Source organism: Syngnathus acus, chromosome 17 (genome assembly GCF_901709675.1).
Source record: "Syngnathus acus chromosome 17, fSynAcu1.2, whole genome shotgun sequence".
NCBI lineage: Eukaryota > Metazoa > Chordata > Actinopteri > Syngnathiformes > Syngnathidae > Syngnathus > Syngnathus acus.
Genome location: NC_051102.1, coordinates 2176043 through 2199686, shown reverse-complemented (window position 1 = coordinate 2199686; position 23644 = coordinate 2176043). Strand labels below are relative to the sequence as shown.

Below are 23644 nucleotides of genomic sequence, written 5' to 3'. Positions count from 1 at the left end.
CAATACTCTTGGCCATTTTCGTGGAAATAGTCATGATATGAGATTTCCATGTAGAATCAACATATAGTGTCGTCGGCCTTTTGGTTCACAGTACGGGTTGAAAAAAAGAAATCATAAGAACACATAGCTTTAAGCATGTTTACTCTTTGTGATATTTTTTTTGCGCGTCTTAAAAGGCTTGTCTGAAGCTTTGAAATGACGTCACGCACGTCCTGTTCAAGTCAGACTCCACACAGGCATGTTCAGTTTCAAGTTTTGTTTTTTCAGGGACAAAACTTAGGACCCCTCCCTCCCTCCCTCCCTGTCTAAAACTGCGCAAAGAGCATCATCTTTGCTGCGTGTTGGGGGCATGTCTTGGGAGGAGCTGACTGGCACACGGTCAAAGTGCAAGTTCAGCAAGCATCATCCACTGACACTGGCGAGCGAGCACCGACGACGCACCAGCATCTTAATTCAAGTCCGAGTGGTTTGCTGCTTTGTTTCTGACTGAGCTGGGCCCACCACATCCATCCCCAACATGTCGCCGTCATTCGCTGCCAGGCTCTTGATGACCCTAACACTGTGTCAGACCTGCACTGGTGAGCAATTATTTGATAGATTATTGATATGTTATTTCAATAAGTGATTTGATCTCATCTTTCTTCATCTGATGTATTGTCTTCCACTTGGAAGTTTTGAACGTTTTCTTCTTTAATTGCACACTCGTAAATTGTTGGGTAAAAAAACAACCCAATTTGGGGGAAAAATTGGAACCTCAACTTCCTGGTCGGTCCAATTTCGAACCCAGCCATTTTAAATGAGCACGATCTATGTCATCGGAAAAACTCATTTGTAAAGTTCACTGTCCAAAAACTGCTACAAAGTAAAGAAAGATTGCATTAAAGCCGGTTTCTGCCTTTACTGCGCAGAAGGCACACAGAGAGAAGTGTTGAGGACATCGTTAGACGACAAGCCATGCACCCCACCTTTTCTTTTCGTCTTGCAAGTCAAGTGGTTGATCATGCGTGGCTCTCATCATGTTCTTGTTGTCGTTCCAGAGCTGTTCGGGTGTCCGACCGGATGGCCGGAATACAACAAACACTGTTACTTCTTCGGAAATGACCCGAAGACCTGGCGGGACGCTAGGCTCGAGTGTGCGTTTAAGGGAGCCCACCTGACAAGCATTTTGGACCAAAGGGAGCAGGTACCACGACTCGCTCAGTCGCTCGCTCACCTTTCTCTCTCTCTCTCATTGAACTTTGTCTTTCTTGCAGGATTGGCTGCAATCTCGAAAAGAAAGTGCCAGAGCCTGGATTGGCCTGCGACGTGAGACCACTCGCAGACCGTGGCAGTGGGCAGACGGAACACCTTTCTACTACTCGTGAGTGTCCTTCCGTTGAAAAAGTGCGACAGCTTGTGAGCCTCAGGCGGTGAATCGCTCAAAGGGTTTCTCTTGCGTACTTGTTGCTTTAAATGATGATGATTAACCCTGAAAAATACCTCATTATTCATGAACAAGAGCTCTGAAAGACGTCTTCTCATTGTTATTTGAGAAAAAATTCACTGAAATAGTTAGCGCCAAAAATGTTTTCTCTTGCAGGTCATGGAGTGGCGGTGAGCCAAACAACTGGCATGGAAATGTAGAAAACTGCGTTGAAATGTGGCCCTTGGGTAATTGGAATGACCTCCCATGTGGCTATCCTATGCCCTACATCTGCAAGCGTGAGTACAGATCTTGTTTTGTAACTGTAGCGTGTCACTACACTCCAAAATATTAGGACCTGGTGATATTTACGTGAGAAAAAAAAAGTCACATTTTGCCTACAACTTCATGCTGGAAATAGTCCAAGTGGCGTGGCGTGCGTGCGTGCCAGCCAGCCTGGAGAAAAAAAAGGGGCCGAATCCCCGCTTGCAGAAGATGCCGCCACCTCCTGGCCAAATGGAGAAGGGCGTCATGCTCACCTACCTGGCACCTTCTCTCAACCGCCATTGGCCCCGCGGAGCAAAGCCAGTCTTTCAATATTAACATTGGTCCACTCTCCCTATTGAACGATTCATGGTTTCATAATTGGCAATGTCTATCAAGAAACGATTACTTCTGTGTAGTTCCTTTTTTTTTTTTTTTGCATGAATATGTTCACCATTTGATGAGTTTATTTAGTTCAAGGCATCTCTCAAAATGTGGCCACTGTTGAACCCTTTGCGGGACCCAACAGCAACATTTGAGTATCTTCTAATGCAGGGGTCTCAAACTCCAGTCCTCAGGGGCCGCATTCCTACATGTTTTCCAAGTTTCCCTCGTTAAACACACCTGATTCAATTATCAGGCTCCTGCAGAACGTGAGGATGAACTGATCATTTGAATCAGGTGTGTTTAACGAGGGAAACTTGGAAAACATGTAGGAATGCGGCCCCCGAGGACTGGAGTTTGAGACCCCTGTTCTAATGTGTGCTCTCCTTTCAAATAGGTCCTGTCAGTCCCACCACCACTACAGCCAAGCCTGTCACCTGTCCTACTCCTGCTCCCTGCCCCACGACAGCAAAGCCTGTCACCTGTCCTACTCCTGCTCCCTGCCCCACCACCACGACAGCCAAGCCTGCCACCTGTCCTACTACTGCTCCTTGCCCCATCTGTCCCGCTACCACCAAGCCTGCCACCTGTCCTACTCCTGCTCCCTGCCCCACCACCACTACAGCCAAGCCTGTCACCTGTCCTGCTCCTGCTCCCTGCTCCACCACCACGACAGCCAAGCCTGCCACCTGTCCTACTCCTGCTCCCTGCCCCATCTGTCCCGCTACCACCAAGCCTGCCACCTGTCCTGCTCCCTGCCCCACTACAGCCAAGCCTGTCACCTGTCCTACTGTCCCCTGTCCTACTCCTGCTCCCGCTCCCACTACAGCCAAGCCTGCCACCTGTCCTACTCCTGCTCCCTGCCCCACCACCACTCCCGCCAAGCCTGTCACCTGTCCTACTCCTGCTCCCTGCCCCACCACCACCACTCCAGCCAAGCCTGTCACCTGTCCTACTCCTGCTCCCGCTCCCACTACGGTCAAGCCTGCCACCTGTCCTACTCCTGCTCCCTGCTCCACGACGACGGCCAAGCCTGCCACCAGTCCTGCCGGCCCTCCTCCGACCGATGGGGAGCTCGAGATGTGCGCAATCTCCACCACTGACAAGGCGTGTTCCTCCCACAACGTGACATGCTCGTGCCTGCTCGCCATGATTGCCAACCCGGTGAGTTAATGGCTGAGCTGTCTCCAAAGTGCATTGCCTCGTTGTCGTCGTTCTTTTTTGTTCGGGTGTGCGCAGATGGGCGGATTCCAAGCCGTGCTCCACGGTCTCAGTGTGGCCCGGAGCATTGTCATCAGAGGACAATCCAATGCCAAAGCAAAGAGGTAATAACCCCCCCCCCCCTACACACACACACACACACACACACACACACACACACACACACACACACACACACACACACACACACACACACACACACACACACACACACACACACACACACACACACACACACACACACACACACACACTCTCAAAGAAGGCAGCTAGCACAATGGCATTTGTGTGGCAGGCTGGTGGTCAACCTGGACGGGCGCGACGCCAACGGCAAGAACGCTACCGCAGCGCTGCACCTGAATGTGGACTTGGAGAGCCAAACCTTCACCCTCAACTCCGGAGAGACCGGGGACCTTCCGCGCGGACGCCCCTTCGGAGCCGGTCTCCCCTTCAAGGTGATTGAAGATGCATGACAAATGTGTTTTTGGCACCGCTTGACCGCAGTAGAAAGAGTCGGAGCGCTTACTGAGTCTGCCGCCATCTTGTCACTGTTCAGATTGTCATCAAGTGCGGCGGGATGGGCACGTTCCACCTGGACTTCAACGACGAGCTCCAGCTGGACTTCGCAGGTCCTCAACTTGATATCGGGAGCATCAACTGGTTGGAGGTGTGGCAAGTGATGCTGAGCAGCGTCCAACTGATGTGATGACGCGGCCGTGTGACGCCGCTTCCTGTCAGGGCGTCAGCATGCCGACGGCAAGCAGCTCCATTCTAATGGTTTCTTTTCGAGCTCGGTTGCCACCACTTGTTTCCTTTTCAAACTAGATGTGTAAAATAATCCCACGGTACTAAATTTTCACAGCAAGCGCCTGCTTGCCTGCTCGTGTGGAAAATCGAGTGCCAGTCGTAAGAAGACACTTAAATTGAAAACAAAGGTTCTGATACGTTTTTTTCGGAATCGTATATAAATGTCACTTTATTCAACTGATGTACACGTGTTTGAAGCAAAATAAAGGCGTTGTCTTTCTCATGATTTCTTTCAGTCAAATCTGTAGCATCTCCAAATTGAACTGCCATGAGACTCTTATGAGGTTGGCCAAATAGATTGTCTGTTTATAGATGTGTGTGGTGAGAAACATACGTGACCACAGGTGTCTGGCAGCGTTGCAGAGATAAGCAGCAGCAGCCAAAGTCTTTGATGGCATCTTTACCCAGGCGACTGCTCTGTGCGCCGTACCCAGATGCAGCTGAGCAGGATAAAAAAAAAAAAACGAACAAATAATCGGACACAATTTCTTTCATTAGATTTGATATGCTGCCAATGAATGGATATGGAATAGAACCGACTTCTGTATTAGCACCTGTTGATGGGCTAAACGTGCGCGCGCACATTACCACCCAGCATGAAACAAAAAATATGAACACAAATCAGGTCAGGTATTAAACCGGACGCAAATCGAAAAAAATGTAGACACTGCTGTGGCGACCCCCAACGGGAGCAGCGGAAAGGGGATATCATTCATTTCTGGCTTCATAATTCATATCCCGAGTTCAAACGTTAGTTTTTAAAGGCATAACTAATTAAGAATAATACTAAATTCGTCACGTGCATCCTAATTTGATGAGGGGAACAATCGATATCGCTAACAGTAACTGATAATTATAACACATTTCTCTTCTGTATTTTTCTTTTTCTCGTGGTATGTATGTATAGACGGCTCCAGCGGGGCAGTTTTTCTCCGTGGCGAGTCATTATAGCGTTTATACAGGTCCGTTTAAAAAAATTTGAAAATTCCGGGATGGTTGCAATGTTTGCAGCGCTAGCTTAGCTTGTATTCGGCTCGGATAACACGAGAAGTTCTACCGGCCGGGACCTGATAGTAAGAGATGACAGACACGGGCTGTGTTCAAATATATTCACTTATTAATCACAATAAAGGGATTATTTATATTGTGAACTCGACTGTTCACTTGTACTCAGGAGAGAATGTGTTTTCCAGTGCTACTTGAGCGCGCACTTAATACGTCATTATGTCGCATTCAGATGTCGTGGGTACGACCTGTGCTTGCCGTATTAGAAAATAACACTAGATGTCGCTGTTGTCGTTGTTTAAAATTCAAGAGACCCGCCGACACCGCGCGCAGGCGTTCCCAAATCTTTTACACGTATACCCTCTTTAAAAAATAAATAAATCCATATAATTTTTATTTATATAAATTAAACCAATCGATGTAATATCATATACATCATATTAAAGTCTGTTCGCAGTTCTTCTGTTCCCTTTTAGTTATTCCTACCTGGTGTCTCTTCGATTGCTTAAACATCGCTAAGTGTTTATTTTGTTTCGCTTGTTTCTTATTTTGTATAGTGTATCTGTTTATATATATATATATATACATATATGTATATATACCTATAAGAATATGATTAATTAATATTTAGCTTGTTATGCTTCTGTTTATTTATTTTTTTCAAACACTTGAGAGACATTTGCCTACACAGCACTTTGTTGTATATATAACAGGAGTGGAGCACTCTACAAGCCCTAGGCTTCGTCTCCCTCCTTGCACTGTTATTGCTGTAATAATATGTGCTAAACAATAAACTAAACTAAACTAAACTATACTAAACTAAAGTCACCATAACCAAGTTATAGAAACGTTCAGGCCCAAGCCTACCAAACGGATTTTAAAAGGGCCTTCAAATGAATACTACATTTATCCAATGGCCTTCTTTGATCATGCCTCAAGATGACATTCAAGACATTTTAGTCAAATTGGTTACTGGCTAAGACTGTGTCTTTCAAATTCATCATAATGTTCAATACCAGCAAAGCTTTCAGCCTTCGATGATAGTAGAGGTCCAATTTCATTTAGTTACTGGGTTTTGATTTTAGGCAAGCTCTACAAGCTAAGCTGCCAGTCATGCTAATGTACATCACACATTTTTTAGAAGACCAATTTTGCTAACCACCTTTCTCGCTACACATATTGAATCATGAATAACAAAATTACCTTGCTAAAGATTACCATCTATAATAAACCTGAAAGACAACTTTATTCTCAAGAGGTCCAGCACCCACTTACATAAATAATGACTCAGAAATCAATCTCATTTCCCATTCATGTTGAAAGATAAGTTTTTCATCAATCAAATCCAGCTGTCATTCATGTTATTATTAGTATTCAGTCTCATTGAACTATTGGGACTATTATGCTTGTCACGTGCTGGTGCCACCTGCGACACGACCACGTCCCTCCTGTCAGCGGAATCGCCGCCACCTGTCGCGGGCTCATTGACTGCGTTATATCAGCGCTGCCAGCGCAAACCCGCGTGTCAGCCTGTCCCGTGATGCCGCTTCGCACACCCGTTCCTGTAAGCCTGACTCGCTTAACCATTTTGGTATTCCTGCAGATTTGCCGTCCGACCCCAGCCAGATCGCCACTCTAGTGCCCACTATTCCCATCTTTCCCCACAATAAAGTCTCTGCTCCTTTACAATACTAGGCACTGTAGTATTCAACACTGCAGGGACTTGATGCTGGACTAAAAATAAGTGCTGTCTCTCTCAGCTGATTAACATGTCTCACAAACACTAATTAAATTCAATAACTGTCCATCTTGTCCTTGCCAATTAGCATCACTGGTGATTGACTGATTTAAGCCACATTTCTTAAATGACAGCCTGCTCAATTCCATGTGTTTCAAAATAAGTTTTGTAAATTAATTAAATTAATGTTTGCGGTATTTGAGTTCACTTTGTGTGCATAATCGTGCCCTGGGCGATGGTGGGAAACATTTCCATGGAAACAAAGCATGTTGACTTCCCCATTTAAAACTGCATAGGTCATTGTATTGTTTGTTAATTACAGGCTGCTTCAAAGCATCGTGTTATATCGATACCCATAAAACATTCGAGGAGTCTTGACCTCGTGCCAACCTGTTTTCAACACCAAGTAAGGTATATGTACTCGTATTTACCGTAATAAACAGTGGTAAACACCAAGAGCTTTTTTCTATGCAAGAGAAAAGCAAGTTTGTATAATGCAAACAAAATACAATGTGACTCTGACTATAAACCCCCAATAACTACCCCAAACCTAAATCCGATTTCTAACCCCAAACCTAAATCCGATTTCTAACCCTAAACTGTTGTAAAACCTAACACAAATTGTACGTGTTAAAAAAGTAAAAAAAAAAAAAATCCACTGTTATAAAACATGAGTGACGTATACTTGTGCGCACAAATACAAAGCATTCCAAAATTTCCATTGACAAAGGAACACAGCATAAATACAAATGTCCTCTCTTGTGTGCTGTAACCTGCTTAAGGCTAACAACACATGCGAGGGAAGGCAACACCGTGTTTCTATTAAACTTCATCAAGCTCCATTAAACAACCGTTTCCACGCATAGCATCTTGTTATTTTCTGCTGTACCTACCAGGATATTGCATAATATTTCAGGTAGATCAGCCCATGATGCCCATGAGGTTTTTGTGGATGTATCAAAACCTGTTATGAAACAGTGATGGTCACTTTTCTTGTCAATGTCAGCCAACGCTTTGAAAATATACATTGAGTCACAATATAAAATACATTTACATAGCATTTCAGTCCACCATGGACAAACAAACAAAAAAAGAATAACAAAGCTGTCATTCATTTCATGTTTTTTTTTTTATTTCAATACAATTTTTTTTACACATTGTCCATTTAATTTGTAACTTTGCCTTATAAAAACTTGCTAGCTTAATGCACAGATACAAAATGGCATAGATAGCAACACAAGCAGCTACACATGCAGACTGATAATATAACAATCCTCACAGGCATATATTATTTCTCCTCTATGAAAATTGTCTTGTGTTGGTAACTGTTTATTTGGGTGATACTCGCCTTGACTTAGCCTTGTGGTGATAGGGGAGTCATTATTGATTGCGCTCTTATCACAAAGGACGCAGGGAATTCAAAGTCACCGCTCATTCAGTGCAAGAACAAATTGTTTCATCAATAACGTGTTCTGTGTGCTAATTACAGATCCATCCCAACCATGTGTTTAACTCAGTTTGCACACCGTTGCCTAACGAATGCACGACCTGAGCGCTGGTGAATTGGATCAGTGGGCAAGAGAGGGTATATTGACTTTTTTGAGCACACTGGCTCAATGCAGAAGCTGGTTGCAGAGCTTCCCGCTATTGTTTGCCCCAAATGAGTGAGGCTTTGAAAATCCATCTGCCCACGATTCCCCTCATCATTAATTGTGCCTCAAAAATGTAGATTGTTCATCAATCATTTAGGGCTTTTCACAAGGCAAGTCGGGAAAATAGACATGATACCATGATACTGTGTTTTTTTGTGTCCCTTTCTGATGATGTGCAAACCTCATCTGAGTGATTTAAACCTGCTGTGATGACATCTATATTAAAAGTTATTAAATCGGGATGGTATTCCAAAAAGAGGCTTTAAACTGTTTAATCACCATCCCTGTTGAAGTTTACTGTCAAAATAAACATAAAACAAAAATAATTACACATTTTGTATTTAAAACAATCGCATAGTTTTGCTTTGAAGTCGGTTAGCTTAATGCTAACTTATGATTGTAAAGATGGGGTATCAAAAGAGCATCTATACAATGTAAAGAAATATGGTGGTATAAATAAATATATTAACAAAGACAGTCAGCTACTGACAAAAACAAGCTGGTTCAAAAAGTCACAAAATCTTGCATATCCTCCTTTCGAATGAACAAATGACTATGGTTGGCAGCGCACAATACCCGCACTTGCTAGCTAGCTTATCTTAATGTAAAATTCACTACCTGCATGAATCTAGTTTGTTTTTGCTTATTTCAAGCATACGTACTTAAGTGGAACAAAAGACAATTTCAGTTTCTAAATTTGGGCGAAAATTGTTTATTCTCTGTTAACTTTCTGTCTTTTCTTTTGCTCAGCGTTAACTAATACGCTGCATATTACGATTTGAAAATGTTATTGGTGAGATAGAGACTCAAGAAGACTTATTTTCATTTCTCTCACGACATCATTTCATTGAGTGCTTATTAAATAATGGAAAAGGAAAATGATTCAACCTTCTAATCAAAATTGGCCACACTGAAGCAGCTTCATCTAAAATACTCTCCAGAATACATTACATTTATGTGGATGAAACACGACTTGACTATAGTACACAATGTTTCTAAATCTACATCCTTTTACATTTACCGTAAATTTCGGACTATAAGCCGCGACTTTTTTCTCATATTTTGAACCCTGCGGCTTATAGTCCGGTGCGGCTTATATAGGATTTTTTCCGTGATTTTTGTGACGACTTGATCACTTTTATACACTCGTAAAAAGGCTGTGGACTGCTGTTGTGCAGCACCGCTTTGCTGGGCGGAGGGATATGACATGGTCACTGGGGAGAAAAGTGGTGTGTTGATCGCATGTCCATCCGCCAGGCAAATAGTGCCGTACAATTTACACAAAGATGAGACAGAACGAGATCAAGACGGACATTACTGAAAGGAAGCTTTTATACACAAACCGTCATTATGGGGGGCTTATATATGATTTTTTCCGTGATTTTTGTGATGACTTGATCACTTTTGTACACTCGTAAAAAGGCTGTGGACCGCTGTTGTGCGGCACCGCTTTGCTGGGCGGAGGGATATATGGACACGGTCACTGGGGAGAAAAGTGGTGTGTTGATCGCATGTCCATCCGCCAAGCAAATAGTGCCGTATAATTCACACAAAGAAGAGACAGAACGAGATCAAGACGGACATTACTGAAAGGAAGCTTTTATACACAAACCGTCATTATGGGGGACAAAAGAAATGCATATGATGCCGCTTTTAAGCTAAAGGCAGTCGATGTTGATGACATTGTGTTGCGTCACCCTTTTCTTTATTTCTTGGTCCCGTCTACTCTGGAGCTATACGTGTCGCACGCTAGTTTAATGTAATTTAGCGCTTCGTGCATGAATAAAATTAGCATGAACGGACCCTCATCATGGAAAATGCTAGAAGAAATGCATAAAAGCGACGACAAAAGAGAGACTGATAAAGTGTGTGGCGAAGGATATCTAACGCTATTCCAATCGGACACTGAGGAGGAAGACTTCGATGGTTTCAGTGCACAGGAGGAAGATGAAGACGATGAAGCTCTTTTTTTACTTTTACTGGTATGTTTTTTTTAACCAGCCCTGTTAATGCTGTGCTACCGTGTTGCTGCTGTGTTACCGCCGCGTCTCAGTGACTTTTACCGGTATTTTTTATTTAATCAAACCCTATTAGTGCTGTTTTACTTCCGTGTTGCTGCGGTATTACTGCCGCGTCACAGTGTTTGGAAAGAAATGTTAAGGTATGTTATTAAAACTTTAAAAAAGCTTTCTGTGTCCAGTCTTTCTTTGTTAATAACTCGCGTGCACACTTCCGTGTTGCTGCGGTACTACTGCTGCGTCACAGGCAATGTTTAGAAAGACATGTTAAAGTATGTTATTAAAACTTTAAAAAGGCTTTCTGTGTACTGTCTTTCTTTGTAAAAAAAACTCGTGTGCACGTGCGGCTTATAGTCCGGTGCGGTTTATATAAGAAAAAAACTAAAATATCCCCGGATTTTAGCTGGTGCGGCTTATAGTGCGGTGCGGCTTATAGTCCGGAAATTACGGTACATTGTTTGTCGAAACAGAAATGGTTAATTGTAACCATTTTGTGCCAACCAATCCTTGTAATGGCCGTTTAGAATAAACAGCTGTAGTCTTAACCAAAACAAAGATGGCTTGTTGAAAGGAAATTGTAGTCAGTGTCGGATGCTATAAATAATAATAATAAATAAATAAATAATATAAATAATACATTCTTCAAGCTTGGTACGAAGCAACCTCTGGAAAATATGCTTTGATCTGAAGCTCGACTTGTATCTGTATTCAGCTGTCATCCCCTCGTGCGCAAAGGCTAAACAGTCACCTCGAAAAGTCAGCCACTTCGACTCTTTTTTTATCACCACATTCAACTACTAATTCCCTCTCTGTCACTTCCTCTATTTCACGCTGATGGAACCTGAAGTTCACTTCCTCCATTCTCAGAATGCTAATATTTTTTTCTAGACCAAGGCACAAAAAAACAAGACCGAAAAACAAATTATGTTACGAGCAGGAAAAGGAAAAACATCAAATCATACAAAGCAATATTGTGATTTCTCCTTTAAGAATGAATCAAAATCAATTCTTGCCCAGAAATGTCCTTGCGGTTACAAAAATAAATTTGACCATCTTTGTATAAGGCCAAAGTGTGTGACGTAATATGCAGACTGAACACTCCAATACACTTCAATAACACTTTATAAACGAGAACAACTCTGTTCCTTTATGTAATATGAACTTGTGGTGAATTGTCTTTGTTGCTTCGCTGGTCTCCAAAAAAAACACTTGGTGGAAGATGGTTGGCTCAGAGAAGGAACACTCCAGTGACACACGCCTGATTGGGAAAATATTTTATTCAACCGATGTCAGAGTGACGTTTCTCCAAATATTCGAGTGGCCCAAAAGCAAAGATGTTAGCTGCTCCTCCCTCATCTGCCAGGCAACGCATATTTTATACCTGGCAAGACCGCTGATCTCATCGCTTTGAATAACAGCTGCGGTTCAGGTCTCAGTATAATTGTTGTTTTCGTTGCCCCTAAAAGGCCATCCACTCGGCTCTTCCCTGGTCACGGACAACTGGCCCTTCCATATTCTAAGCCCCTATACATTACTGAAACTAAACCTCCCTGTCCAGCACAAATAGCTTATGGTAATACCACTGCTGCCGGTTGGCCTTCTAAGGCAACATACAGAGACGCATCATCATCATCGGTTTAAAGTCCACTTTCCAGGCGCCGCTGGGTTGGACTGCGTTCTCGATATGGCTTTCTTCCACCGGGAACGGTCCATGGCCAGCTCGTGGTTGATGCCGAGTGCCTTCATGTCGGCTGCCACGGTCGTCTGCCAGGTCTTTTTAGGTCGGCCACTGGGTCTTGTTCCCTCTACGTTATACGACATAACTTTCTTCACCCAGTCGTTCTCGTCCTTCCTCACTACATGTCCGTACCATCGCAGTCTGCCTCTCCTCACCACATCCACTATGGCCTCCACTCCCATCTTCTTTCTCAGCTCTGCACTGGTCTTTTCCTCCCTCATTGACACACCACACATCCATCTGATCATCCTCATTTCTGCTCTGTTTAGTTTGTCTTCGTGTTCTGTTTTCAGGGCCCATGCCTCACTTCCGTACGTCATACTACTTCTGACGCAGGCTGAGTACACTTGGCCTCTCATCTTCAGGGATGGGGCCTTAGATGTTAAGAAGGGCATGAGTTCCCTGAATTTCTTCCACCCGCTTCTCACCCTTGTGGGAAGGGGACGCATGCAGGCCAAAATTTACAACAAACTTCAATAACACTATCAACGAGAACAACTCTGTTCCTTTATGTAATATGAATGTAAAGCACCATCATTTAAAGCATTTTCTGTAGCCACCAGTGAAAAAAAAAAGCACAAGTACTTAGTGGTAGCTACATGTGGAAACTCCCACCTGATTGAACAAGAGGCTTCACTTCACCCTCAATTATCTGCTCTACAATAGCTCGTTGCCACTCCAATGTTCCCGATGATAACAGCCTTTTTATTACAAGTCAAGCATTGAATCCTTCAATGTGGACAGAAAGTACTGTATCTTTTGATAGTTCATTTGACATAGCCACTTCTAACTGTACACGCACGCGCACACACAAACGCCGAAATAATGGAACAAAAAGCTCATCTTATGTAACAAATATTGAACTAATTCAGGTGACTAAAAGTACACTGACTGACTTGAACGGATGCACCTGAAAATATTTTTAAAACTAAAATAGAATAATTATATTTTAAAAACTAAAATAGAGTAATACGTTTGACTGAAAAATAGTTTGATACATCCAGCAGTTCAATACCAACACATTATTATCATTACCAGGCCTCATTTAATGGCACCTGATGTTTTTGTTTTCGAGCTAAGAAACATTACAGGAAGTCTATACTCTCACTTTCCTAATTAAGAATCCCTGCACATTTTTGCAGGCTACAAACTTGAAAATAAAAATCAAATGTTACACCCAGAGCAAATTGCTCATTAGGCAATACAACAACAACACCAATAACAATATTAACAATGTATGAAGTATAGCACACGGATGGAATTAGGGATAACGTTGCTAGGAGACCCTCCCCCCCCTCCATTCAGCGAGTTATCCCACAATTCTGCAGCGCGTGCATTCATTCACGCGCGTGCGTGTCTGCCTCCTGTGCTCCTGCTATAAAGCCACCAGCAGAATTGCCTTCGCCTCAGAGCAGCCGGAGGATGCTCCCCCTTCATCTGTCCAACGGATGACGTCGGATTCCAACCCGTCTTTTGAGCAAATCGAAACCTTTAAGGTGGAGAGGTACACGTTTACACAAATGGACCAAGCGAGAGGAGGTGATGGAAGAAGCAATGACTCCAATGGAAAGTTGCACCCCAGCTATTAAAATGAGCTCTCTACAACTGAAACGGAATTTCTGTCCCGTGCCCGTCTAGGCATCCCCCTCCTCATATATTTTTGATTGACATCCACCTCCCCCCCCCACTTTTCTTCTTTTTCTTATTCCCAATAATGCACCCCTCCTCTTCTTTGGAGAAGAACTCCACGGAGCCGAGCTTGTGGATGAACAGCTCTGAGGCAAACTTCTCACGGGGGGGATGCGACTACGACGGGGGGGAGCAGCGGCAAGGGTGGGAGGTAGCCAAGGAGGAGGACGGCGAGCAGCACCCCTTTCTTACTGATGCCTGGCTGGTGCCCCTCTTCTTCTCCCTCATCATGCTAGTGGGCTTGGTGGGAAACTCTCTGGTTATTTACGTCATCTCCAAGCACAGGCAGATGAGGACGGCCACCAACTTTTACATAGGTGAGCAAAGAAAAACACACGTAAACACACAGAGGGGGATCAAGGATGCAAGGACACTCAAAATGTAGTAATTACTAACTCTCAGCAGGGCATCAAATTCACTGCATGATTATTTGAGTCAGAGGCTGATGTTCATTGCTTGTAGGGTTTAAAAAAAAACTCAAGCTTACATGAAAAAGACGTATTTCCTCATAAACAGCAGTGTTTGATTTCTGAAAATGCACAGTGATCAGACATTTATGAGGCCTAAGGCGTTTAATGTTTTTCTCCCCTCAACTAAATGTGTAACGATACTTGATTGAAAATACAGTGGAAAAAAAGGAAACAATGACGCTCCTTAACTCCATTTAACATAGTTCCATAGCACCGAGATGCCCTAATTTTCTCTAAATGAAGCTCCTGACTACGACAGATGGCATCTAAGCAATATATTTATTTACAAAACTATTTTATGTAGCTTATAATTACAAAATACTTTTATTGCTTACACTTAATACATCTAGAAGTCATCTGTGACATTTACATCTTTTATTTCACACTTGTATCACCACTCTTGAATTAATATGAAATGATGCATTTTCGAGTCAGAAAAACACTTTCAGTTGCCCATAGCGCTCTTTATAAGACATCAGTGTCTATAATTTCAGTCCCCATATAATCATGCAAATGTGAACTGTCACCGTGGGATAGTGGGAACGTAATTTCGATTTCTTTGTGTGTCTTGGCATGTGAAGAAATTGACAATAAAGCAGACTTTGACTTTGACTTTTTCAATACACCTGCCATCGGTACTCTGTATTAAATTGCCATCATCGCTTTTCTGTTCACGATCTCACCGGAGATGCATGAAACTGTTTCATGGTGTCAGGTGTTGAAAAAGACTCTCCCCTATGAAGACCCCCCCCCCCCTTCCTTTCTTTCCTGCAGAAGCTGTATGTGTGCTGAGAATATGTGACAAGAATTCGATGTAGGAATAATAGTACCCCACAGGCCTGGAGGAGAAACAAAATGCGTTATTATTCAGCAAACATTAGATTAGTGGGATCGGCAGCATCTGCGCAACCTGGATGCTACTATTGTGATTAAATCAGAAGATTGGATGAGAAGGATTAGGAATTCTATTCTGGATATCCCATTATACTGACAGCCACAACGACCTGATAAAATTGCTTACGGAATGATAAGATGCAGCTGTCAATGCAGATGTTTTTATTGCGTGGTGATAAGGTAAAATTGCATCTTGAAGAACATTGATAGCCGTAACGATAAGTGGAAATTTTAGGTGATTTATTATCGGGCCACGATCATTTGTGGTGATATTTTTGGAGGCAGGTGCTCAAGCCAAACAATAACACCCATTGTCAAATGTATTCACGGAATAAAGTATTGTAAATACGTATGTTTGCACCAAACTTAGGTTGGTGTTTATTTGTATAAAATAAATAACCGGTTATTTTCATTCATTTTTATTATTTAGCATAGTAATCAAAATTTTGTTCTATTATTCATAATAAAAAATGTCACGCAAAATATAAAAGAAAGGAAAGAAAGAAAACCAAAATGAAATTAATTGATGATTGTCATTCATTCCTATTAAGCATAATTTAAAAATGATTTAAAAAATCACTGATTATTTATATTGTTTCATACTAGTTATTATCAATAATTGTTTTTGTACTCCTATCAATCAAAATAAAAGGAATCTGTCAAATTATATCCATGGCAATATATGTTCAAAAAATAACTTGCCATCTGTTGGTCATGGACGACAGGGGAAAATGTGTCCAAATCAAGGCCCGAGGGCCAGATCTGGCCCGCTACATGATTTTTTTTTGTGGCCCACTGAAGCAAAACATGCTCGCCAACTTCCACAATTCTTGCAAAATCTGCACCAAACTTCAAATTGCGATATGTAATAACTTTAAGATATTGCTTTCTCCCCCATGCAGCAAATCTGGCTGCGACTGACATCATCTTCCTGGTGTGCTGCGTTCCCTTCACGGCCACCCTCTACCCTCTGCCCGGTTGGATTTTTGGCAACTTCATGTGCAAATTTGTGGCCTTCCTGCAGCAGGTAAAAGACTCAGACATTAATGAATACAAACACAATAAAATGTTGCGCTTCTGGACAAATATAATGAATGTGTTACTCTGCCTTTTATGTTTGCGCTCTTAGCTTCATCAGAGCATGTCCAGTAAAGACTAAAAGCATCCTTTTAACTTGCGCTCACAAAACAGGCAGGCACAGCGCACTCGGCTTTCCCGGAATCATTATAAAGGTCCAACATTTTGAGCATTAGCTCAAAAAGTACTTCACTGATGTTCATGACATTTACTTACACAAGCAGGTCTAGCTTTTTGTACTCGGAAAAAAAAAGTTAATGTGTCCTAAAAATTGCTGTTGTTATAAAAAGTTGAACAGGAGCAAAGGTTACAATAAAAGTGAAACCGAGTCATTTTCGGATCTTTTTGGCAAAAAACAAAACAAAACAATAGAACACAAATAAAAACAATAGATTTGCAGAAAAAAAAGATTGGGGTGGAAACTATTAAATTTATCACGTTTTGACAGCCTCAGTTTGACAGTTTCATTGTCGGTGTAGATTTTCAGTTATCTGGAGCGGAATGTGTTTCTTTTCATGGAATCAAACAAAAGGCAAGATGGCAAATCAACTTCAAGTTTGTGGGCGGGGCCTCAGGGATATGAAGCCTTTGTTTCAGCTTGGAACGATGATGTCACAATTAACTGCGGAGTTTGATGGTGACTATTTCCATCATTTCTAATTAGATGAATCTGAGTGATTACAAAGTGCAGCAGTTTACAGGATTGTATTGTTATAATTACACAGATCCACCAACCATTCCTTCAAGCCTTGAGAAAGCGCGTTAGTGAGAGGCCGTGTTGCGTAGGTCTTGACCTGCCTCCCCCAGGGGAAACTTTTTTTAAAATGGACATCCAATTAAAAGATAGCAGTCGATGACCTTTCCAGTTAAGTAAGGTTGTTTGCTGCCTAACTTGGAAGATGAAATCAAAAAATAGATGGTAGAAATGTGGGGTGGGTTTCCATCTAATAATGATTTTGCAATAGTTCACGTCAGGGTTTTTCTTCAAGACCCTAAATGTGCTATACCAGCAAATAAGTGGAAAATATAAGCTGCTATAAGAAATAGTATTGGTGCCTTAATAAAACAAAATTGTCCATGGCCATTTGTACAAATCCCGTTTCGCATCGCTCTTTGTTTCGACAGTATATTTTAGTAACAACCTGTGTCATTTAAACTAGTTATTAAACCCTGTCCCAATCAAAATCAACAGGCAGGCTCAAAGAGACGGTTAAGTGGCTTGAGTGGATAATTTCTGAAAAAAGCATTGAGAGAAGACAATTTTTCTTTCCCAAATGGATTCTGGCTTTAATAATCCATTTGGAGTTGTAAGGCTTTGACCCAAAAGAACAGAGGAGCTTTGTGAGCAATTTGAGCTTAAGTAGCCAGCACAGTACCGTATTTTCCGCCCTAAAAGGCGCACCTAAAAACCTAAAATTTTCTCAAAAGCCGACAGTGCGCCTTATAGGCCAGTGCGCCTTATATATGGATCAACTGATGAATTTGTTGATCCATACTGGTTGTACACAGTGCTCTGCCAAAATGTTTCAGTACGTTTTAGTACGACTAGTAAATTACAAGGTCACATCGCTTCCCAGCATTACGGCAACTGTAGTCAGGGGGCGTCACCGAATAGCTGTTGTACCCGCGAGGCTATTTCATGTCAAAATAGGCTGCTCTGTTAATGTTTCGAGTAAATCTACTGATCGATATGGAAGGGAAACATAGGTAAGTAGTACCAATGCGTTAGATCGAACTTTAGTCAGTTCTGATCATTTTATAGGAGATCGTTTGAGAAACGCGATTGTTTACAGAGGGCTCGTTGGTTATTGGCTAGTGGATGCATACCGCAACCCTAGTCAACCTCAGTTTGATGCAGTATAGCTTCTATTTTATGCGCCTTATAATCCGGTGCGCCTTATATATGGACAAAGTTTTAAAATGGGCCGTTCATTGAAGGTGCGCCTTATAACCCGGTGCGCCTTTTAGGGCGGAAAATACGGTAATTTATTTTCAGTTGTTTTTTTTTTTTGTTTTTTTTAGCAAAAGGCAGTGCTGGATTATCATCATCTGACTAGACACTTTCTAAAGGTATTCTTCTCTCTCTCAAAGCATTAAAAAGCTTATCGTGCATAAAATTAATTGCACTCTCTTTGGCTGTGTGGGACGTTTCCAAGGGGGAGGGGCATATGTATTGTCCTCATAGAAACTCAGATACTTTTTCTGAAGGGAAAAAAGAATATTTGCTTTGCCCACCTGCTGTAATTGTTCGTTCTTTGCGACAATGTTTTTTTGGCCATCAAAAAAGGTTTATTACTAACATGGTGCCTCAGGTCAAGGACCACACGAGTGGCCGACATCCCTGATCTAAAATAGTGATTGAACATTGTGATTTCCTAGGACTGTTATGCAAGTGATCATTTGAAAATGCCTTGCAGAGATTCATCCAAATAATGTGTTGCGTATTATCACTTGGGGTAATGACTGTGGGAAATCCATAACATGATGAGCGTCAAACTTCAAAAGGCTTGTGATCAAGTCCAATAATTCAACAAAACCGTTTTATGTATTCTGGTGGTATTAACGATGAAGGCTCGCAGAAAAGGCAGCTGATCAAAACATATGTATTCTCTTTCAAAACGCAAGGGGTGATACAACCACACACGTATAAAGTATACCTGGAAGCGATACTTGAGTAAAAGTATATGTATCTTAACAGAAAATAAATAAGGTAGAAGTTAAAGTCACCTTGGGGATTACTTATGTAAAAATCTTCGAATATCAGACATTAAATGTACTTGTATTTTATTGATGGTTCTATTTGTTCAGTTTACCTCAGTGGTTTTGGCTAATAAGCGATGTTAGCGAGCACTTGTTAGCCTGGACATCATGTTAAACCGTATATTGTACGTAACGTAAGGTGAAGAACATTTTTGGCTGCCAGAAATATGAATAACAAAGTCAAGTAAGGCTAGATGAAAATTCCACTTCAGTACAGTAATAAGGTTTTTTTTAGCAGCTTTAAATTAGACTGGAGATAACAAGGTGTTTTGTCGTAGGTGTTTCATCCTTGAACTCTTCATGACCCCTTTCTGTGACTCATTTTTGCACATGCCTCCTCGAGGGGAATGGCGGCACACTCGGTGGTCTCACAGATAAGAGGAGTGGGACATTACAGGGCTGACATTAGATCTTAAGAGGAAAGGAGGAGCACAAGCCATAAAGCAAAAAACAAAAAAACAAACAAACAAAACACATTTTTGGAGTTCACGTGAGACTTGCTGACGTCACATATGACAACATCCTGCAACTCTGGGAATACGTCAGTTGGGATCCAATTTGTTAGTTCCAGAGGCTTTCATTTGTTGGCAGGAGTAATAAGGGGTGGCAGGTAACACAATAAATGTGGTCTTGAGAAAACTCCAACTGAATTCCAACATTATTATCCACCCAAACTTTTCAAAAAAAACTATGATGACAGAGCGTGATTTTAAAGCCCTTGGCAATCCGATGACGTGTTCCCAATGTCTGTTATTTGTCTCTCAGAGACAAGTTACAATCATGGGCCCCCCGCAGCAGTCAGTTGGAGGAGAAAATTATCAACCACCATCTTGGTCGTTTTGGGAATGAGCACGTAAAAGTAGAAACTTCAGGGAAAATTGTGCCGGCACTTTCAAAAGAAGCAGCCTGCTATGCATGCAGAGCGATCACATCAGAGTCAACTGGAATCAAACCATCGCCGAAGATTTCCAAGGCAAGATCAATTTCCAGCTGCACTACCAGTTTGAAAACTGAAATGTCAGGAATAGGAGGCAAGTTTGTGTATTCTTGGGATCCTGGACTGCATGATAGGCACAAGAACAGATTGGTGCTCCAACTGTGCTCTTGGTGTTCCACAGGGCTTACAATGAAAAGTCAAGAGTCGATCTAACCCATTAGATCACCAAACTAGCCAATTTTCTCTGAGAGTATGCCTGCTGTGTTTTAGGTGACCGTCCAAGCAACCTGCATCACTCTGACTGCAATGAGCGGCGACCGTTGCTACATCACGGTCTACCCTTTGAAATCCCTCCGCCACCGCACACCCAGGGTGGCCATGATTGTCAGCCTCTGCATTTGGATCGGTCCGTCCTGACATACGTAATATCTACTGCATAAGCTTGTGTGTGTAATATTGAAAACTCAAGACCATTGTCATATTTGTGGGTTGCTCAGGCTCTCTCATCCTGTCCACGCCGATCCTCATGTACCAGCGCATCGAGGAGGGGTACTGGTATGGTCCTAGGCAGTACTGCATGGAGAGGTTCCCCTCCAAGACTCACGAGAGGGCTTTCATCCTATATCAGTTCATCGCCGCCTACCTGTTGCCCGTTCTTACCATTTCCTTTTGCTATGGTATGATGGTGAAGAGGGTCGGCCAACCTACCGTGGAGCCGGTAGACAACAACTACCAGGTATGGATGCGGTCACTGGGATATTTCAGTCTTGATTCTCAATCATCCAGGTTATAGAATCAGAAAAGGTTGAGCCAAGGATTCTTCTTGGGTGTTTCTGTAACACAGTATTTATCTTCAGGTCAAGCTCCTGTCTGAGAGAACCATCAGAATCAGAAGCAAGGTCTCCAAGATGGTGGTAGTTATTGTCCTGCTTTTTGCTCTGTGCTGGGGTCCCATCCAGATCTTTGTCCTTTTTCAGTCCTTCTACCCCAACTTCCGTGCTACATATGCCACATACAAGATCAAGACGTGGGCAAACTGCATGTCTTACGCCAACTCCTCAGTCAACCCAGTTGTTTATGGCTTCATGGGCGCCAGCTTTCAGAAGTCTTTCCGGAAGACCTTTCCCTTCCTGTACAGGCACAAGGTCAGGGACAGCAGCATGGCATCAAGGACGGCCAACGCCGAGATCAAGTTTGTCGCGGCGGAGGAAGGCAACAACAATAACGATGCTAATTGAGGGAATGTGAGAAGGGGAGAGAGGTAATGGAACAACTGGCGTCTTTCCAAATGAGAGAACAGCTTTGAAAGCCAAATGAAACCATGTTATTAAATCAAAGGACACTGGAATCATTTGCACATTTTGTTTTCCTGCCAAGTTTGGCATTGCTGGCACATCTCAAACTCCAGTTAGCAACTTAGCGGTGTTTCACAGTTGACGTTTTGTCATTAAGGAGATACTGAAAAGCTGACAGCCAGCCATTTGGATACTTAGACCAAATTCAAGCATTTTACCCTTTTCCGGTCAAGTGAGTGACTATTGTGCAATGTGTTGTCTTTTTTCATGCCCTGTTCAGAAAACAGTCAGATATGACAACTGTGAATGTTTCAATGTTTACGCTTGTAAATCCTTAAAATTTGTCAACACCGAAGTCGGCCAAAAGCTAAGTTTTGTCATTTTTCTTTAAAGAGACAGAGGTGGGACTTGAGCGCCAACTCGGTGTAAAATTGCACAAACAAGTAAATTTTATGTGAGCTGCCTGATACTGAAAATGTATTTTTAAACAAGCTGCTCAACTGTGATGTCACAGTAGAGCTAATTTAAGCACTCATGTTTTCTTCAACCATTCCTTGGCAGCTACCCGGGTAAAGAGCTGCCATTTTGTTTTTCTTGCAAGCGACTAACGAGCTGGTGAGCTGCGCAGAAGTACTTTTAATGTGAAAGCCAAAACGTTAGAGCTACAGTGTTGTATAACTTTATAATCTTACACGATAGCAGTCAATACAAACCGACCTACATTTGTAAGTCGGTACCAGAACGGGAGTGAGTGCTCTGATTTACACGAGAAAAGGCAGCACTTCAAAGCAAGATGCTCTTGCTGTTTACAGCGATGTTTCTAAAATAAACTGAGCCATAGCACATACAGTGTGTGAAATGGATAAGAACAGATCAGATCTTTTTTCATCACACAAGGCAGAAAATTGTAGAGAAATACGATGACTGACAAAGTGCCCAGAGCGTTGAAAACTCATGCAACATTAAAAGCCATTCCAAGTTAATCAAAGCCATTCAAAGAGTAGCACCATTTGCTATTCAAGGTGACTACATATGCCATATTATCGTGTACATCTGCTCCATAAAATCTTACCTTCACAATAATAACAAAGCTTAGTTATGGGAAATATCTATTGAACAAATGTGTTTTTTTCTTTTACTGTTGTTGTACATAACTGCTCAATGTTATTGGTAATATCCACACTGACGCTTTGTCAATTTTCTGGCACATGTCCAGAGGTTCAAATATATTTACCATTGTACATACAATAAAGATGTGGTTGTGTTCTGTGATTGTTTTTTTTAGAATGTTTTATAGATTTGATACCTTTTACCTTTTTACAAAGTCCCTGAGAAATATGCTAATCCTTTTTCAAACTTCAGGGTGCGATTAGGGTGCTTATGTGGGTAAACTGCTTTTGGAGCTTTTACTGTTAAAACAGTTCCTCTAGGACGCTTGTGGGTGAGCAAAATAGTGCCTAAGTAGTACAATTTTAGTAAATTAATAAATGCAAACGACAAATGCACCGTGTGTGCTATTGGAAGGAAAATGCTATATATATATTTTTTTTTAATACATGGTACACCTGATTTTTTGGTCTGTGACCACCATTAGATTGGTTACAAAAAGAAAACACAAATGCAGGTTCAACACTTCAGCATTCTTGTTTCTTTTTTATGGTTGCCGAGTCATAACAAGACAACAATCAAGAGTGAAGCAATCTCACATCATGTTCGTCAGCATCAATGAACAAAAAACAAGTTCCAACAACAATTAAATGCTTGTATGTGCCTTCTGGGTTTCAAGGTTGTGCTAGATAAATAGCTACAGGGAAGGACACAAATAAATAATTGAAGAAACAAACAGCAAGAATTCCTCATGTAGTAGGTTGGATTCATTGCAAAGCCGTCGGGAGAAAAGCCAGAAGGTTTTAAATTTTGTGCTACACTGCTCCCAAGTGACTCATCTCTTATGATATTTCTTTTGTATGCCAACAATGTCTATACAAGTCAGTGAAAAATATACTCAAAAGAACAAATGTGTACATAATAATGTATGTATGTAATTATGTATGGTATGTTTTTCACGGTTTGGCATTCATATTTTATTTGTAGGAACAAAAACATAAATACAACAGATTAAGATTATTTTTAAAGTCATATTGTTCAAAACCGCCAACGACTCGCAACATGAGAGGGGGAGTAATAAATAAATTATAATATAAAACACGTGTAGACAGTTAAAATAAAAATAATATATGTACATGCTATTGATGCTTTTGATTGGAGAAGTGAAAAATTGTGGATACAAGTC

At 41.8% G+C, this 23644-nt stretch overlaps 2 protein-coding genes and 2 long non-coding RNA genes across 5 annotated transcripts; 3 read left to right on the top strand and 1 right to left on the bottom strand.

The window, feature by feature from the left end:
• The first annotated feature begins 1278 nt into the window (after positions 1–1278).
• Positions 1279–3153, top strand: LOC119137473 (histidine-rich glycoprotein-like). The gene is made up of 3 exons (XM_037276802.1): positions 1279–1360; positions 1580–1701; positions 2448–3153. Exons 2-3 carry the CDS (start codon positions 1670–1672, stop codon positions 3151–3153), a joined length of 738 nt encoding a protein of 245 aa, XP_037132697.1. The 5' UTR covers positions 1279–1360; positions 1580–1669.
• Positions 3154–3676: 523 nt separating this feature from the next.
• Positions 3677–4304, top strand: LOC119136750. Its single transcript, XR_005100797.1, has 2 exons — positions 3677–3726; positions 3828–4304. It is a non-coding gene; the product is annotated as an uncharacterized LOC119136750 (long non-coding RNA).
• Positions 4305–7931: 3627 nt separating this feature from the next.
• LOC119136749 lies at positions 7932–9488 on the bottom strand. The gene is made up of 2 exons (XR_005100796.1): positions 9201–9488; positions 7932–9071 (listed from the first exon to the last, which is right to left on the bottom strand). It is a non-coding gene; the product is annotated as an uncharacterized LOC119136749 (long non-coding RNA).
• Positions 9489–13395: 3907 nt separating this feature from the next.
• Positions 13396–22623, top strand: kiss1ra (KISS1 receptor a). 2 transcript variants are annotated; one of them, XM_037275416.1, is made up of 6 exons: positions 13396–14235; positions 16185–16309; positions 20327–20462; positions 20554–20792; positions 20914–20955; positions 21034–22623. In XM_037275416.1, the coding sequence occupies exons 1-6, from the start codon at positions 13944–13946 to the stop codon at positions 21292–21294; spliced, it is 1095 nt and encodes a 364-aa protein (XP_037131311.1). In that variant the 5' UTR covers positions 13396–13943; the 3' UTR covers positions 21295–22623. The 2 variants fall into 2 exon arrangements, with proteins under 2 accessions (XP_037131311.1, XP_037131310.1); XM_037275415.1 differs by having other exon boundaries at positions 20914–22623.
• Positions 22624–23644: the final 1021 nt, after the last annotated feature.

Coding starts and splice junctions, on each gene's coding strand:
- LOC119137473 (XM_037276802.1), top strand. CDS start 1,670: ATGTGGCTATCCTATGCCCTACATCTGCAAGC. Junction 1,702..2,447: donor TATGCCCTACATCTGCAAGC/GTGAGTACAGAT, acceptor CCTTTCAAATAG/GTCCTGTCAGTCCCACCACC.
- kiss1ra (XM_037275415.1), top strand. CDS start 13,944: ATGCACCCCTCCTCTTCTTTGGAGAAGAACTCCACGGAGCCGAGCTTG. Junction 16,310..20,326: donor TTGTGGCCTTCCTGCAGCAG/GTAAAAGACTCA, acceptor GCTGTGTTTTAG/GTGACCGTCCAAGCAACCTG. Junction 20,463..20,553: donor CAGCCTCTGCATTTGGATCG/GTCCGTCCTGAC, acceptor TGGGTTGCTCAG/GCTCTCTCATCCTGTCCACG.